Below are 16,293 nucleotides of genomic sequence, written 5' to 3'. Positions count from 1 at the left end.
TGCTCAGTTCTGTATAGGTCACTGGTGCGGCCTCATCTATATACTGTGCCCAGTTCTGTATAGGTCACTGATACGGCCTCATCTAGATGCTGTGCCCAGTTCTGTATAGGTCACTGGTGCAACCTCATCTAGATACTGTGCCCAGTTCTGTATAGGTGACTGGTGCGGCCTCATCTAGATACTGTGCCCAGTTCTGTATAGGTCACTGGTGCGGCCTCATCTAGTCACTGTGTCCAGTTCTGTATAGGTCACTGGTGCCCCCTCATCTAGATACTGTGTCCAGTTCTGTATAGGTCACTGGTGCGGCCTCAACTAGTCACTGTGCCCAGTTCTGTATAGGTCACTGGTGCGGCCTCATTTAGATACTGTGTCCAGTTCTGTATAGGTCACTGGTGCGGCCTCATCTAGATACTGTGCCCAGTTCTGTATAGGTCACTGGTGCGGCCTCATGTAGATACTGTGTCCAGTTCTGTATAGGTCACTGGTGCGGCCTCATGTAGATACTGTGTCCAGTTCTGTATAGGTCACTGGTGCGGGCTCATTTAGATACTGTGTCCAGTTCTGTATAGGTCACTGGTGCGGCCTCATCTAGATACTGTTTCCAGTTCTGTATAGGTCACTGGTGCGGCCTCACCTAGGTACTGTGCCCGGTTCTGTATAGGTCACTGGTGCGGCTTCATCTAGATACTGTGTCCAGTTCTGTATAGGTCACCGGTGCGGCCTCATCTAGATACCGTGCCCAGTTCTGTATAGGTCACCGGTACGGCCTCATCTAGGTACCGTGTCCAGTTCTGTATAGGTCACCGGTGCGGCCTCATCTAGATACCGTGCCCAGTTCTGTATAGGTCACCGGTGAGGCCTCATCTAGATACTGTGCCCAGTTCTGTATAGGTCACTGGTGCCCCCTCATCTAGATACTGTGTCCAGTTCTGTATAGGTCACTGGTGCCCCCTCATCTAGATACTGTGTCCAGTTCTGTATAGGTCACTGGTGCGGCCTCATCTAGATACTGTGCCCGGTTCTGTATAGGCCACTGGTGCGGCCTCATCTAGATACTGTGCCCGGTTCTGTATAGGTCACTGGTGCGGCCTCATCTAGATAATGTGCCCAGTTCTGTACAGGTCACTGGTGCGGCCTCATCTAGATACTGTGCCCAGTTCTGTATAGGTCACCGGTGCGGCCTCATCTAGATACTGTGCCCAGTTCTGTATAGGTCACTGGTACGGCCTCATCTAGATACTGTGTCCAGTTCGGTATAGGTCACTGGTGCGGCCTCATCTAGATACTGTGCCCAGTTCTGTATAGGTCACTGGTGAGGCCTCATCTAGATACTGTGCCCAGTTCTGTATAGGTCACTGGTGCCCCCTCATCTAGATACTGTGTCCAGTTCTGTATAGGTCACTGGTGCGGCCTCATCTAGATACTGTGCCCGGTTCTGTATAGGCCACTGGTGCGGCCTCATCTAGATACTGTGCCCGGTTCTGTATAGGTCACTGGTGCGGCCTCATCTAGATACTGTGCCCAGTTCTGTACAGGTCACTGGTGCGGCCTCATCTAGATACTGTGCCCAGTTCTGTACAGGTCACTGGTGCGGCCTCATCTAGATACTGTGCCCAGTTCTGTATAGGTCACTGGTACGGCCTCATCTAGGTACCGTGTCCAGTTCTGTACAGGTCACTGGTGCGGCCTCATCTAGATACTGTGCCCAGTTCTGTACAGGTCACTGGTGCGGCCTCATCTAGATACTGTGCCCGGTTCTGTATAGGTCACTGGTGCAGCCTCATCTAGTTACTGTGCCCCGTTCTGTATAGGTCACTGGTGCGGCCTCATGTAGATACTGTGTCCAGTTCTGTATAGGTCACTGGTGCAGCCTCATGTAGATACTGTGCTCAGTTCTGTATAGGTCACTGGTGCGGCCTCATCTATATACTGTGCCCAGTTCTGTATAGGTCACTGATACGGCCTCATCTAGATACTGTGCTCAGTTCTGTATAGGTCACTGGTACGGCCTCATCTATATACTGTGCCCAGTTCTGTATAGGTCACTGGTGCGGCCTCATCTAGATACTGTGCCCAGTTCTGTATAGGTCACTGGTACGGCCTCATCTAGATACTGTGCCCAGTTCTGTATAGGTCACTGGTACGGCCTCATCTAGATACTGTGCCCAGTTCTGTATAGGTCACTGGTACGGCCTCATCTAGATACTGTGCCCAGTTCTGTATAGGTCACTGGTGCAGCCTCATCTAGATACTGTGCCCAGTTCTGTATAGGTCACTGGTACGGCCTCATCTAGATACTGTGTCCAGTTCTGTATAGGTCACTGGTACGGCCTCATCTAGATACTGTGTCCAGTTCTGTATAGGTCACTGGTACGGCCTCATCTAGATACTGTGTCCAGTTCTGTATAGGTCACTGGTACAGCCTCATCTAGATACTGTGCCCAGTTCTGTATAGGTCACTGGTACGGCCTCATCTAGATACTGTGCCCAGTTCTGTATAGGTCACTGGTGCGGCCTCATCTAGAATACTGTGCCCAGTTCTGTATAGGTTACTGGTACGGCCTCATCTAGATACTGTGCCCAGCTCTGTATAGGTGACTGGTGCGGCCTCATCTAGATACTGTGTCCAGTTCTGTATAGGTCACTGGTACGGCCTCATCTAGATACTGTGCCCAGCTCTGTATAGGTGACTGGTGCGGCCTCATCTAGATACTGTGCCCAGTTCTGTATAGGTCACTGGTGTGGCCTCATCTAGATACTGTGTCCAGTTCTGTATAGGTCACCGGTGCGGCCTCATCTAGATACTGTGCCCAGTTCTGTATAGGTCACTGGTGCGGCCTCATCTAGATACTGTGCCCAGTTCTGTATAGGTCACTGGTGCGGCCTTTTAGATACTGTGCCCAGTTCTGTATAGGTCACTGGTGCTGCCTCTTATAGATACTGTGCCCGGTTCTGTATAGGTCACTGGTGCGGCCTCATCTAGATACTGTGCCCCGCTCTGTATAGGTGACTGGTGCGGCCTCATCTAGATACTGTGCCCAGTTCTGTATAGGTCACTGGTGCGGCTTCATCAAGATACTGTGTCCAGTTCTGTATAGGTCACCGGTGCGGCCTCATCTAGATACTGTGCCCAGTTCTGTAAAGGTCACTGGTACGGTCTCATCTAGTCACTGTGCCCAGTTCTGTATAGGTCACTGGTGCGTATTTAGATATACAGGTTCATACATGGTTATGTTATATGCCTGTATCAGGGTTTCTTAAAGTGACTCTACATTACTGGAGACCTTAAACCTGTGTATTAGAAAAATAACTATCGGACTCAAGGACTAATAACATTAAACCATCACAAATACAATTGTTAAAAATGAAATTGTTTCACATAAACCACGTGCGTTCGAAGTCCCCATTTGGATCCTGGGGACTTTAACTCCTAGCTCCAGCGCATTTCCGTCTGTGCTAGCGCTGGTTCTATATTCATCTTACGCCAATGACCTTTAACCTGTTCTATGACCTTAAAGCGGACTAGATCATTAAAAGAGTGTTGGGATTTGAAGTGTGCTGATATGCAGGGGCTCAACAATCCATTTTTTATATTACGAAAATGTTGCCCTGGTCACATTTTCAGGGGTCTGCTTGTTTTCTCTATAAGAAAAAACTATACTGTTTTTTGCATTTACATTGTAGCAGATAAATTAAATTTTTGCTATTGCAGGTCGCAAAGCTTTTCATTGTATACTGTTTTATGGTAGTACAGGAGATAAAGGTCCCTATTCTGCTCCCGTCAGCATCTGTACAATTCCTGCATGCCAGACATAAGCCGCAGCGGTAGAAACCTTGGGATTTGATATCTGAGATACCCAGACTTTTAGGTGCTTTTGCACTTCTCACTAGATGTTAGAGGGGGGTGCACTTTTATAAATCATGAGGGTCAGAATGTTCTTCATCCCTAGCTGCCTGTGTGCCGAGAACGACCAGATCTAACTAGTGGCCGTATAAATATACAGTATATATGGTAGGACTTGTGTAATCAGCTGGTATATAATCTCAGGCCTATAAGGTGGTGTCCCGACCAGAGGTAATTCTACAGAACACATGCCGAGGGAGCCGCGCTTATTCACCCTGCCGGATCGCCAGAGGGCGCCGCCTCGGTGCACGTTTGACAAGAATGGGCCGCACATGCTTGTGAGACACTGGCACGCGCCTGATTGGCGGGAATGAGATGCTCATACTTCCCTGTCGGCAGATAGAACGCTCTGGCGGGCCGGAAGATTAAATATGCCAACCATGGGAAGGTAGGCAATTGTTTTATTTTTGTGCTGCACACACCCATCAAGCTGTAACTAATCTAATGGGCGCAATGTGAAGAGTCCCATTTGCGCACCCAAACATTTAATATAGCTCCATGGGTGCCCTCTAGTGGCTGCCGGCACAAAATATAAAATCAGGGCCCTTTCCTTTCATGCGCTTTTTCCTCTTAGGGGATTATTCTGGTTCACTCGCAAAGGCACAATCACACTCTAATGGACAAAACCATGTGCACTGCAGGTGGGGCAGATGTAACATGTGCAGAGAGAGTTAGATTTGGGTGTTTTATTGTTTCTGTGCAGGGTAAATACTGGCTGCTTTATTTTTACACTGCAATATAGATATCAGTTTGAAGTACACCCCCACCCAAATCTAACTCTCTCTGCAGGTTACATCTGCCCCACCTGCAGTGCAGCATGGTTTTGTCCGTTAGAGAGTGATTGTGTCTTTGCGAGTGAACCAGAATAACCCCCACATCTGACACCCTAATAATTATTCTGCTATTCTGTCCTACAATACAACCATCTATACTGTATTTACTGTACCGTGTATTTATCCCACAAACCACACCGGACATTCTCTTTAATCTCTTTATTGTGAAAACTCTTCATTTAGGTCGTTGTGTACAAATCATGGAATGAAAGTCACATAAATTAAGCATTTAAATATTTTCAAATACACGTTTGGCAGATTCCGGTGCTAGAAGAGACGTTTTCACGGCTTCGGTTCAAACTTAAAGTGGCCATCTATAGAGAAGACCCAAACGCACATAAGCAGCACACCCCCAGCTTGCTACCTGAGCAGAGACACGAGAGTCGGATTTGGCAACTGTATTGGGGAGATCACGGGTAGGATTTCCAGTTGTACCATGGGACCTGCAGTACGAGTTGCAGGAACTGCATGGGTTGGATGTGGAAACGCGTAGACACAAATGGGATTTGGCTACAGAGCAGCCTTGTGCGTATTATGCTACAAAGTCAATGTCTAACGGTCGGAAGTGTAACAGGTTGTGACTCACAAGTAAGCGGAATTCCACCCAATTAAAAAAGGTGTGTATTTGTATGCTCACCTTTCTCTGCACAACGAGGAACAAAGGGTGTGACCCAAAAGACAAAGAGGGTCAGATAATGTGGGGTGCAAGCTCTTTATTACAGAGTTGCTAACATTTACTACACCTCTTAGACTACAGAGGGACATCAGGATCTGTTACAATTTGGCAGATAAAGCAGCTACAGTACAAGAGTCACTGGATGTTCTATTCCAGACACTAGTTCGTTATCTAAAGGTCTCCCTGAGAGAACGCACTTGCAATAAAGGGGGGAGATCCGGAAACTGGGGCACACACACAGAAAACAGAGTAGCATTGTTTTTATAGCCCAATTCAGAAAAATAAAACATGAACGGCTGTCTGCCCGATATTTCGGCGCGCTCCTGCGGGTTATCGGTTTGCAGAGCTGCCCCCATTACGTCTATGAAAAGGGGGAGATTTTGCATCATTCGGTTGAGGCAATATCCTCGGTACAGTACATCGTCCATCATTATTATTATTAACCCCGTGCAGTTAATTATTATGAGATTAGAAAATATCCTTATATTTAATGTACATTACACACATTAAACAAAGGCACAGGACAGAGAATATACCTGCACAGGAGAAGTCTCACCACACACACACACACACACACACACACACACACACACACCACCGGCTCATAGGAGGATAAATAATTTCATGTATCTCCAACCCTGTACAAAGGTTACTACAGAGGTGTATGGGTCTCCTAAAACACGCTACTTACAGAACAACAAAGTACAACTCACAGCACATGGCGGAGGTGGGTTACGCCCGGGTCAGGGGGACACTAATTCAGCCTACTTATTGGAATGACCGATTGATGGAAGCAGACAGGTCACCACTGGAAAGAGCCAAGAAAACAATGGAGAGCTGCTGACCACACAATTTCAAGTAGAAAACAGGAGATACCCAGCCAAGACTGAGGCAGTCTCTAAACCAAGTGCCCTGCCTGTGACATCCATGCGAAGGCCTCCTGAAGACAACACCACACTTGGCCAAGTGACGGATCAAGAGACAACTCGCTCTAAACTCTATAAGAGGATTAAAGGGTCAGATCTGACAGGTCACCGGTTTCCCACAGACTACAGATTTCTGCCACTCTACCCATGGGAAACGCAGCATAGCCTCATAGGAGGTTGATCGTTCAACAGGCTGCACCCTGAGATACGGCTCCGGCCCGTAGACTGTCTACCTCCGCCGTCTTAGGTCTTTGGATGAAACATTTTTTGTAGTAAAAGGACGGTTAGTAGTCAATAAATGAAGAGACTACGCTTCCAGATTCTGGGAGGAGGTATCTGAGGCAGGAGAACATTATAGCTGAAATTGAGCTTCCATCGGTTTATACTAAAACCACGAAGCCCGATAGTAGTAGGATTGCAATTCACAATGTCACCACTTCTACAAAACAACTGCCGATGGGTAGATCAGAAGTGTATAACGTATGGCGCCTTTAGGGGTTTGGCCGCTTGGTCACAGAGGGTATACTGGCCCAAATCTACAGTATGCGGTTTCTACAGACCAGAGGGAAGAATTACCCACTTCAACCACAAGCAGAGGACATGACCAGGAGAACACAGCAGCAAAGACACCACCAGGAGACCTCTAGAGCAGGAGTGGCCAAAGTAGGTCCTCAAAAACACTCCTCAGGAAATGTATCAAGCCTTAGAGAAAGAGAAAGTACTAGCCAATCAGCTCCTTACTGCCATGTTACAGGCTGTGAATGAAAATGACAGTTAGGAGCTGGTTGGCTGGTACTTTATCTCTCTGCACATCTGGACAGTAGTGTTTCCCTGGCTGTGTGTGATGACAGCTACTCTTTGTATGCAAGTTTCTAGGACACTTTAGGAAATCTAGAGACCAGCTCAAGTGCATCGAGCAGTTTGATCACCGTACCTAGATATTAGGCTGCAAGGGACTGTAAAAGGCAAACAAGATCCCTGTAAGGGAGGTTTACAGTTCTAGGTCACATAAATATCACAGAAGCCTCCAATGGAAAGACACGTTTCCATTTTGGAAACCAGCAGCACAACTAGAAAAACAGTCCTTTCAGAGGCCAATAGACCCCACCGCTCTGGACCATTGTTTGCACAAGTCATTTTCTGTACAGGAACTAGGTTTGGTGGATTGGGAGTAAGACCGTTGCAGAACCAGGACCTCGGTGTCGTCAGAGGTGGTGGACACCAGACAGGGTCACAGGAGACAGTGACCTCTTTGTTCCCAGAGATCCTGTAGTCAGCACATCCGAACAGGTCGTACAGGCTCTTCAGCACATCGGCTGGAAGCTGTGCATCCCTAGCTCCGTGCATTTCATCAGAGAGAGGTCTCATGGACCACGTACGAGTGTCCACCTTCGGAACGAGAGAAGCCGGCATATTGCTCTTCTATCTCCTCCTTCTCCGTTCTTTTCGCGATTCCATTCAGGAAACCATTGCAGGATTGGTCTGATTCTATTGGCTTCGGGAGGTTCTGATCATCCTGTGTGTGACACAAAGTCGGTCAGGAACAAAGAGACACACCCCTAATTATTCATGAGTCACTGCGACAGCAGAACATGCAACTAGCAATATACAGTATGCTTTAATACAAAAAAAGTTTTTCATTGTTTTTTAATCAATTATCTAAATTTAAAGTGAATGAACAGAAGAGAAATAGTTCATTTATTATTTGGGGTTACCACCCTTTGTCTGCGAAGCAGCATCAGGTCTTCTAGGGGGATGCAGTTACAATCCCGGCGGTCAGAATCCTGACACTTTCTCCCTCTGTGGGTGTCCACGACACCCATAAAGGGAGAAGAAGAATAAATTAGTGTGCCGAGCGTAGCGAGGCACCGGGCCCGCTGCGTGGCGAGTGCAGGGGGGGGGGGGGGGGGGGGGGGGGGGCGCGATCCACGTCCCCCCCTTGTCTACATTTCGGCAGTCGGGATTTTGAACGCCGGGATTTAGAACCAATCCCCTTCTAGGTACCTGCACACAGTTGTGAAGGAACTCGGCAGGGAGGTGATTTCCCTCCTTAGCGGTTTCAGTCTGCTTCTCCGCCATATGGTACCGATGATCATTATCACCCTGTTTTGTATGATTGATTAATCATACAACTGACTATGGGGGTTATTCAGACTTGATCGCCATTGTGCGAATTAGACAGCGGCTTATTATTGATCAACTGTGCATGCGCACAGATCATAGCACGCATGCGCAAGGCCAAGCAACAATAAAATCCAGCAGCTTTTTTGACCACTAGCCGTAGGCAAGTTGATTAACAGGAAGCCGCCATTTGTGTGAGTCACCTGTCCGCTTACTGGGAGGGTCAGGGAAAATGCAGACGTGTTCAGGGAGGGTCTGTAACATCAGCTGCGGCCTCGATGACCAGGTTTCTATCTCACAGAGTAGGTTCTGGGAAATCATTCGGTAGTGAGCGAGTCGCCAATGGCTGTGCAGCTATTCCTCGATAGGCGGGATTTTGGCAAGCCATTGGCAGCCTTGCAGAGGGCGGGACCTCACTCTGCCAGTGTGGCGGATATCTGACTGCAGGGCTCTGCAATCTTGCGGACCATCGAGCAGGTTCTATAATCCTACAAAATCCTTGGCTCCGTGCAAATGGACCTAGAGGAGTTGATGCCGTATTAAAAAGGCAAAGGACGGTCGCACCAAATATGGATTTCACTTCTGTTCAGTCGCATTTTGTAGATTGATGAAAATAAACCACTAACTAATATATTGGAAAACATTTCCACTTTGCTGTGTACGTTTTAGGCAGTTGTATGGACTAAACGCTGCATTGTGTATATTCTGGAAATTCACAGAATGCAATTGGGAAAAGCAATTCCCACTAATGATCATTACAATATTTATATTATGTACAGTATTTATTTTGTGCGTTAACAGAACCACTTAGCCTCCCCAGATCCTACACCTCTACCATCTACAGGACTGCAGTGGCTGGGAACACGTCACAGAGGACGGGTCTATAGGAGATCAATCTGTTACAGCTCAGAGCCCTGCATTTCCAGCATTAGAATCCAGGCAATCAGACCAGCAGGTGGCGCTGTACAAGCAGGAAACCACCTATGCCGACACGCACAGTAAGTGACCAATACCGATAAGCCAGAGTTACCTTGAATAGCCAGGACTTCTCACGTTCTCCTACCTCTTCAATGTGTGCCACTCCAAATCTCAGCCTCTCCTTGTACCTCTCTGGCAGGAAGAAGAGCAGCTTGGGCAGAACCAGGTACACTGTGCGGGGATTCACGTCCTTCCCCTTCATGGGGCCTGAAATAATACAGCACAGCGTTCCAGTGGGTCAGTCGGTTATACTCTAGTTTCCAGGTAGGTTTGTATCGGTTGCCGTAAGCAAGGTTACCATAACGGATGCGGCAGTCTGAGACTGCGCAGCACCGCTACAAACCACTGAGCGGAACTTGCGGTGCACCCTGCGGCACATTTATACGATGCAGTCACCAGCCTGGCATTCAGCGTGAGTCCATCACCCGTAACAGATGATCATAGAGAAACCAGACACTCACCTGTGAGCAAGCTGACGATGATCCCCACTATGACGACCGTGGTGGAGTTGTGGGCGCTGTACCACATATAGGAGAGGGAGTAGAACCTCTGTAGTCCCGTCACACTGGGAGGAGAGAGATTGGGAGACATGAAATCGGGCCTGCATTTATCTACGGAAGGGTGGCACACAACGTGGTGAGCACCAGTAGTAGATTCCATGGTAGCATGCAATGTGGTATAAGCTATAGAGATAGAATTACAGCCTATAGAAAATAGCACAGGGTTCACCGCTGAAAAGCAACAAAGAAAAACAGAAAGCAAAAACACACCTCCAACCTACAGGACATACATCAGTCAGTTAAATATCGGACTTACGCATGGGTCCGAATAGTGAACATGGCCACTTGGGGGAGGGGGCGTAGCCTTGTGACGCGGCCAGCACTTTCAGAGATGGACTGCGCCAAAACTTCCTGCACTGTGAATGGATAGCATGCTAGCCACTCACCGGTGGCCGTCATTAAACCGATTCTCTGCAGGACACGGAGGTCCACGGATGGGGGCAGCAGAGGGCAGGCTGTTTTAGCAGGGCCACGGTCCATTTGGTGATTTTTATATAAGGCGGGGTTCCACGCCACGATGACACAGATTAGCATGACGAATATGCTATGGGCCTGCGTCAGTGGCTGTGCTTGTGAGGTGCCACGAAATCCCCATCTTACACAATGATTATTTCTGTACAGCTATGGACAGGATACAAGGAGGAATCTGCATCATCCACGGATTTCCCTCCAGTTACACTGCCCATTCGTACGGTCGCTGCTGCCAGCAAGGAGGTAGGAACAGGAGACCAGTGTGGCGCATGTGCCCCTCCTCTGAACGCACAGAACCCCTATCTCTGCTCCCGCCACAATCCCACGGGCACAAGAGACCAGTGTGGCGCATGTGCCCCTTCTCTGAATGCACAGAACCCCTATCCCTGCTCCCGCCACAATCCCACGGGCACAAGAGACCAGTGTGGCGCATGTGCCCCTCCTCTGAACGCACAGAACCCCTATCCCTGCTCCCGCCACAATCCCACGGGCACAAGAGACCAGTGTGGCGCATGTGCCCCTTCTCTGAATGCACAGAACCCCTATCCCTGCTCCCGCGACATTCCCACGGGCACAAGAGACCAGTGTGGCGCATGTGCCCCTTCTCTGAATGCACAGAACCCCTATCCCTGCTCCCGCGACATTCCCACGGGCACAAGAGACCAGTGTGAAGCATGTGCCCCTTCTCTGATTGCAGAGAACCCCTATCCCTGCTCCCGCCACATTCCCACGGGCACAAGAGACCAGTGTGAAGCATGTGCCCCTCCTCTGAACGCACAGAACCCCTATCCCTGCTCCAGCCACATTCCCACGGGCACAAGAGACCAGTGTGAAGCATGTGCCCCTTCTCTGATTGCACAAAACTCATCAATGCTCCCGCTACATTACCAAGGGCATACGAGAAGAATTCTGTGCAATTGTTCCATCACTGCCTAGTTCCCTCCTCGTAATGCCCACTTCCCACTAAACGAAAAAGAAATCGTCTGGAAATCCGCAAATACAGACACTCTCATTAGAGCGGGTCCCGGCACCATGATCGCCATTGTGCGCCTCATTCTCTGTAGTGAGCACGCTCGTGCGTCTCCATCCGCCAGCTAGTGGAATCTGCTGCGCTCGGGGAACTCACTAAATGCAAAATGTAAATTTTTAGCCCAGAGTCAGTTCCTGTGATCAGCAGATGCGTCACTGCTTCTATAGTATTACCGGTGTAACATTATTACTATATGCACAGGATAACAGAACACCACCACCCACATCGCTCACCTTGTAGCGGTGGTACCTGTGATCAGCAGATGCGTCACTGCTTCTATAGTATTACCGGTGTAACATTATTACTATATGCACAGGATTACAGAATGCCACCGCCCACATCGCTCACCTTGTAGTGGTGGTACCTGTGATCAGCAGATGCGTCACTGCTTCTATAGTATTACCGGTGTAACATTATTACTATATGCACAGGATTACAGAACACCACCGCCCACATTGCTCACCTTGTAGCGGTGGTACCTGTGATCAGCAGATGCGTCACTGCTTCTATAGTATTACCGGTGTAACATTATTACTATATGCACAGAATGCCACCGCCCACATCGCTCACCTTGTAGTGGTGGTACCTGTGATCAGCAGATGCGTCACTGCTTCTATAGTATTACCGGTGTAACATTATTACTATATGCACAGAACGCCACCGCCCACATCGCTCACCTTGTAGTGGTGGTACCTGTGATCAGCAGATGCGTCACTGCTTCTATAGTATTACCGGTGTAACATTATTACTATATGCACAGGATAACAGAACACCACCGCCCACATCGCTCACCTTGTAGCGGTGGTACCTGTGATCAGCAGATGCGTCACTGCTTCTATAGTATTACCGGTGTAACATTATTACTATATGCACAGAACGCCACCGCCCACATCACTCACCTTGTAGTGGTGGTACCTGTGATCAGCAGATGCGTTACTGCTTCTATAGTATTACCGGTGTAACATTATTACTATATGCACAGAACGCCACCGCCCACATCGCTCACCTTGTAGTGGTGGTACCTGTGATCAGCAGATGCGTCACTGCTTCTATAGTATTACCGGTGTAACATTATTACTATATGCACAGGATAACAGAACACCACCGCCCACATCGCTCACCTTGTAGCAGTGGTACCTGTGATCAGCAGATGCGTCACTGCTTCTATAGTATTACCGGTGTAACATTATTACTATATGCACAGGATAACAGAACACCACCGCCCACATCGCTCACCTTGTAGCAGTGGTACCTGTGATCAGCAGATGCGTCACTGCTTCTATAGTATTACCGGTGTAACATTATTACTATATGCACAGGATAACAGAACACCACCGCCCACATCGCTCACCTTGTAGCGGTGGTACCTGTGATCAGCAGATGCGTCACTGCTTCGATAGTATTACCGGTGTAACATTATTACTCTATGCACATAAGTACAGATGTCAGAGAGGGAATGCCACCGCCCGCATCGCTTACCTTGTAGTGGCGGCCCCGGAGGTTAGCACAGTGGTCATTATGGCCGTGGTGAGGTTCCCGACCTCGGGGGCACTGGTGACATTCATCAGTGGCGAGGAGGCAGCGGCCATCCTGGAGACAAAACTGCCAATACCGATCCAGAATGCCATGACAAGTCCCGCTACCAGTCCACTGATGGCGCCCTACGGGCAGGAGGAGGGGAGGAAGATCAGGGACAGAGGAGACTACTTGAACACTACTAGAATAGGGGTGTTACCATTATTTACCGCAACAACAAGTAGCAACGACGGGAGAGGGGACTGCCCACCTGCTGGTGTAATTATAGGGCCACATACTGGGGGAGTGACTGCCCACCTGCTGGTGTAATTATAGGGCCACATACTGGGTGAGTGACTGCCCACCTGCTGGTGTAATTATAGGGCCACATACTGGGGGAGTGACTGCCGGCTGCTGGTGTAATTATAGGGCCACATACTGGGTGAGTGACTGCCTGCTGGTGTAATTATAGGGCCACATACTGGGGGAGTGACTGCCCGCTGCTGGTGTAATTATAGGGTCACATACTGGGGGAGTGACTGCCACCTGCTGGTGTAATTATAGGGCCACATACTGGGGGAGTGACTGCCCGCTGCTGGTGTAATTATAGGGCCACATACTGGGGGAGTGACTGCCTGCTGGTGTAATTATAGGGCCACATACTGGGGGAGTGACTGCCGGCTGCTGGTGTAATTATAGGGTCACATACTGGGGGAGTGACTGCCCGCCTGCTGGTGTAATTATAGGGCCACATACTGGGGGAGTGACTGCCCGCACAGAGCACATTATACAGTGTCACACACACACACACACAGTATACAATGTCACACACACACACACACACAGTATACAATGTTACACACATACTCACAATGGAATTGGTGAAGGGAAAGAAGAACCCCAGACTGAACAGCCCCAGGAGCGGTCCTCCGACAATGCCGAATATGCTCAGCGCTGCCTGTGGGGAGATGAGGAAGATGGGTGAGAGGTTCCTGGGCTAGACCAATACATCTACAAGTCCATAACTGGGACAGAAGACCACCTACCTGCAACACTGAGCCCATCAGAGAGGAAATGTACGTCATTCCGAGGCAGAGGAGACCGTAGCCCATAGCTGCACAGAAACCACAGGTTACACCGTTATCAGTCAGCCAAAGACGGGTGACAACTGAACATGAGAGGTACGAATATATGGGCTAAGCCGCGGCGAGGGAAATGCCCCAGGCGGGGGCGCTACAGAGTCAGACTATGAGGACAAGCCAACATTTCAGCCGCCACCAACAGGAGACACAATAATAATAATAATAATAATAATAATATAAACCTAGGCGGTACACCGGCCAAAGAACATACATATAGAAAATATTGACCTTCTGGACGGAGGGCTGAAAGGTTGGTGCGCAGGACACAAACAGTGCAGTGTAATTTGGGGAGTGCGGAGATGGACTCTTATTACAAAACGGTGCAGGCTGAATGATGACATCATGCACCAACTGAGACGGTCCTACCCAGAATCCAGTGGGGCCTCAGGATACGTCAAACTGTGTGTGGGTCACATGACCGCAACAGGCTGCAATCTGCGCGGGACATGAGAGTTTTACAGCACAGTTGTTTAGTATACGCTGTACTTCCATGACATGGGATGGCGGAGATGGAGAGATGGACGGGTGACAATGTTAGCAGAGAAATGGATGGAATGTGGGCCATACACGGCACTTCGTCAGTATCAGGCTGATCACAAAACCGTCAGTCACCCGGTACCCAGCAAACCATAGGAGATCTATCTTCTATGCGATACAATGTGTTATGTATAGTGCACAGGTTCTCAAACTCTGTACTCAAGACCCCACACAGTGCATGTTCTGCAGGTCTCCTCACAGAATGAAATAATTAGCTCCACCTGTGGATCTTCCAAAATGGGTCAGTGAGTAATGAATGCACCTGTCGGGTGACCTTGAAAACATGAACCGTGTGGGGTCCTGAGGACCGAGTTTGAGAATCCGTGGCATAACACACGAGCTTCGGGTGACTCGATTATTTAAGGCATGCTTTTTTTTTTTTGTGCAACTTTTGGAGTGGAGTCTTATTTGCAGAGAGGAGCAGATAGGACGCACAAGCAGGTCTTATCACTGTAAAATAGCATTTTATAAGCCGTTCTACCCGCACTCACACAGAAAATAGGCATGCTGCATAGCAATTCATATGCCGTTCTACCCGCACTCACACAGAATATAGGCATGCTGCATAGCATTTCATATGCCGTTCTACCAGCAGTCACACAGAATATAGGCATGCTGCATAGCATTTCATAAGCAGTTCTACCAGCAGTCACACAGAATATAGGCATGCTGCATACCATTTTAATCAGCAGAAGCTGCTTCTGTGTCCCATTTGCTCGGTTCGTCAATAAAGATGTATTTCAACTGAAAACGTTGCATAAAGGACACCCAACACTACTGACTCTCCCCTCTACAAAGGCTGATTAATGAGTGGACACCTGTACACACATCTCTATGTGCATGGAAGACCAGAAGCCTCTGACATGGCACGTCAGTAGAGGACACATGATTCACCCATGAGCGGGGGAAGGAACCACGCACGGCGGCGGCACCACTCACCGAGAGCTTTGCACAGCAGTGTCGCTCGGGACTCCGAGAGGTTCGGGAAGTGCGGCTTGATCAGATCCTCCATTGTAACTGTGGCCAGGGAGTTGAACGCAGAGGAGATGGTGCTGGTGACAGACGGAGTATTTGGTCATTGAAGCAAAACAAGAGAGAGTAAGATAATGAAGGGAGGGGAAAGTCATGGGATTAGATTTCTCCTGTCCTCAGCCGAGCGCTGTGCTGACCTCATCCAATCACAGGAAAGCACGCTCGCTCCCAGGGACCAACCCACCCAATCAGGTGCTGCACAACAGTCCACTCCTGCAAACACACCGGGGGTATACAAGTGTGGCAATAAATTATAACTGGACATTTTTGTGTGGCTTATTTGTACACCTCTCCTGTTGATTCAGGGCCTGCATTCAGAATAACATTGGGGCAGATTCAAGTGTGGCATATGCCCCCTGCTGTCCGGCTAAACGAAAGGGCGTCTATCGGAGCTATTCAGTTATTGCGCCCATCAGCTGCAACACATCAATTTTTTTTTTTTTTTTATATATTTTATTTATTGAAGCAGAGGTATAGACATACAGAATGTACAAGTGAATTGAGCACAGCACAAACAACAACAAGGTTTCCGTACAATTTTAACAGAATAAAGTTGTGATACAACCTG

At 48.7% G+C, this 16,293-nt stretch overlaps 1 protein-coding gene across 3 annotated transcripts in view; it reads right to left on the bottom strand.

The window, feature by feature from the left end:
* Positions 1-4,881: 4,881 nt before the first annotated feature.
* Positions 4,882-16,293, bottom strand: part of SLC5A6 (solute carrier family 5 member 6) — a 37,580-nt gene continuing 26,168 nt past the window's right edge. For 2 of the 3 annotated variants that reach the window (XM_083178896.1, XM_083178897.1), the window contains exons 10-16: positions 15,633-15,745; positions 14,061-14,128; positions 13,886-13,972; positions 12,979-13,160; positions 9,900-10,003; positions 9,491-9,645; positions 4,882-7,855 (exon numbers count right to left, since the gene is read on the bottom strand). In XM_083178896.1, coding sequence (XP_083035022.1) covers positions 7,691-7,855; positions 9,491-9,645; positions 9,900-10,003; positions 12,979-13,160; positions 13,886-13,972; positions 14,061-14,128; positions 15,633-15,745 — 874 coding nt within the window. In that variant the 3' untranslated portion in view covers positions 4,882-7,690. The remainder of the gene's footprint in view (positions 7,856-9,490; positions 9,646-9,899; positions 10,004-12,978; positions 13,161-13,885; positions 13,973-14,060; positions 14,129-15,632; positions 15,746-16,293) is intronic. The other variant, XM_083178898.1, reaches the window with a different exon arrangement.

The sequence above is a fragment of the Crinia signifera genome, chromosome 3, assembly GCF_055691185.1.
Source record: "Crinia signifera chromosome 3, ASM5569118v1, whole genome shotgun sequence".
Classification (NCBI taxonomy): Eukaryota; Metazoa; Chordata; class Amphibia; order Anura; family Myobatrachidae; genus Crinia; species Crinia signifera.
The sequence above is the reverse complement of the archived record's forward strand: the minus strand, read 5'-3'. Positions and strand labels throughout refer to the sequence as shown.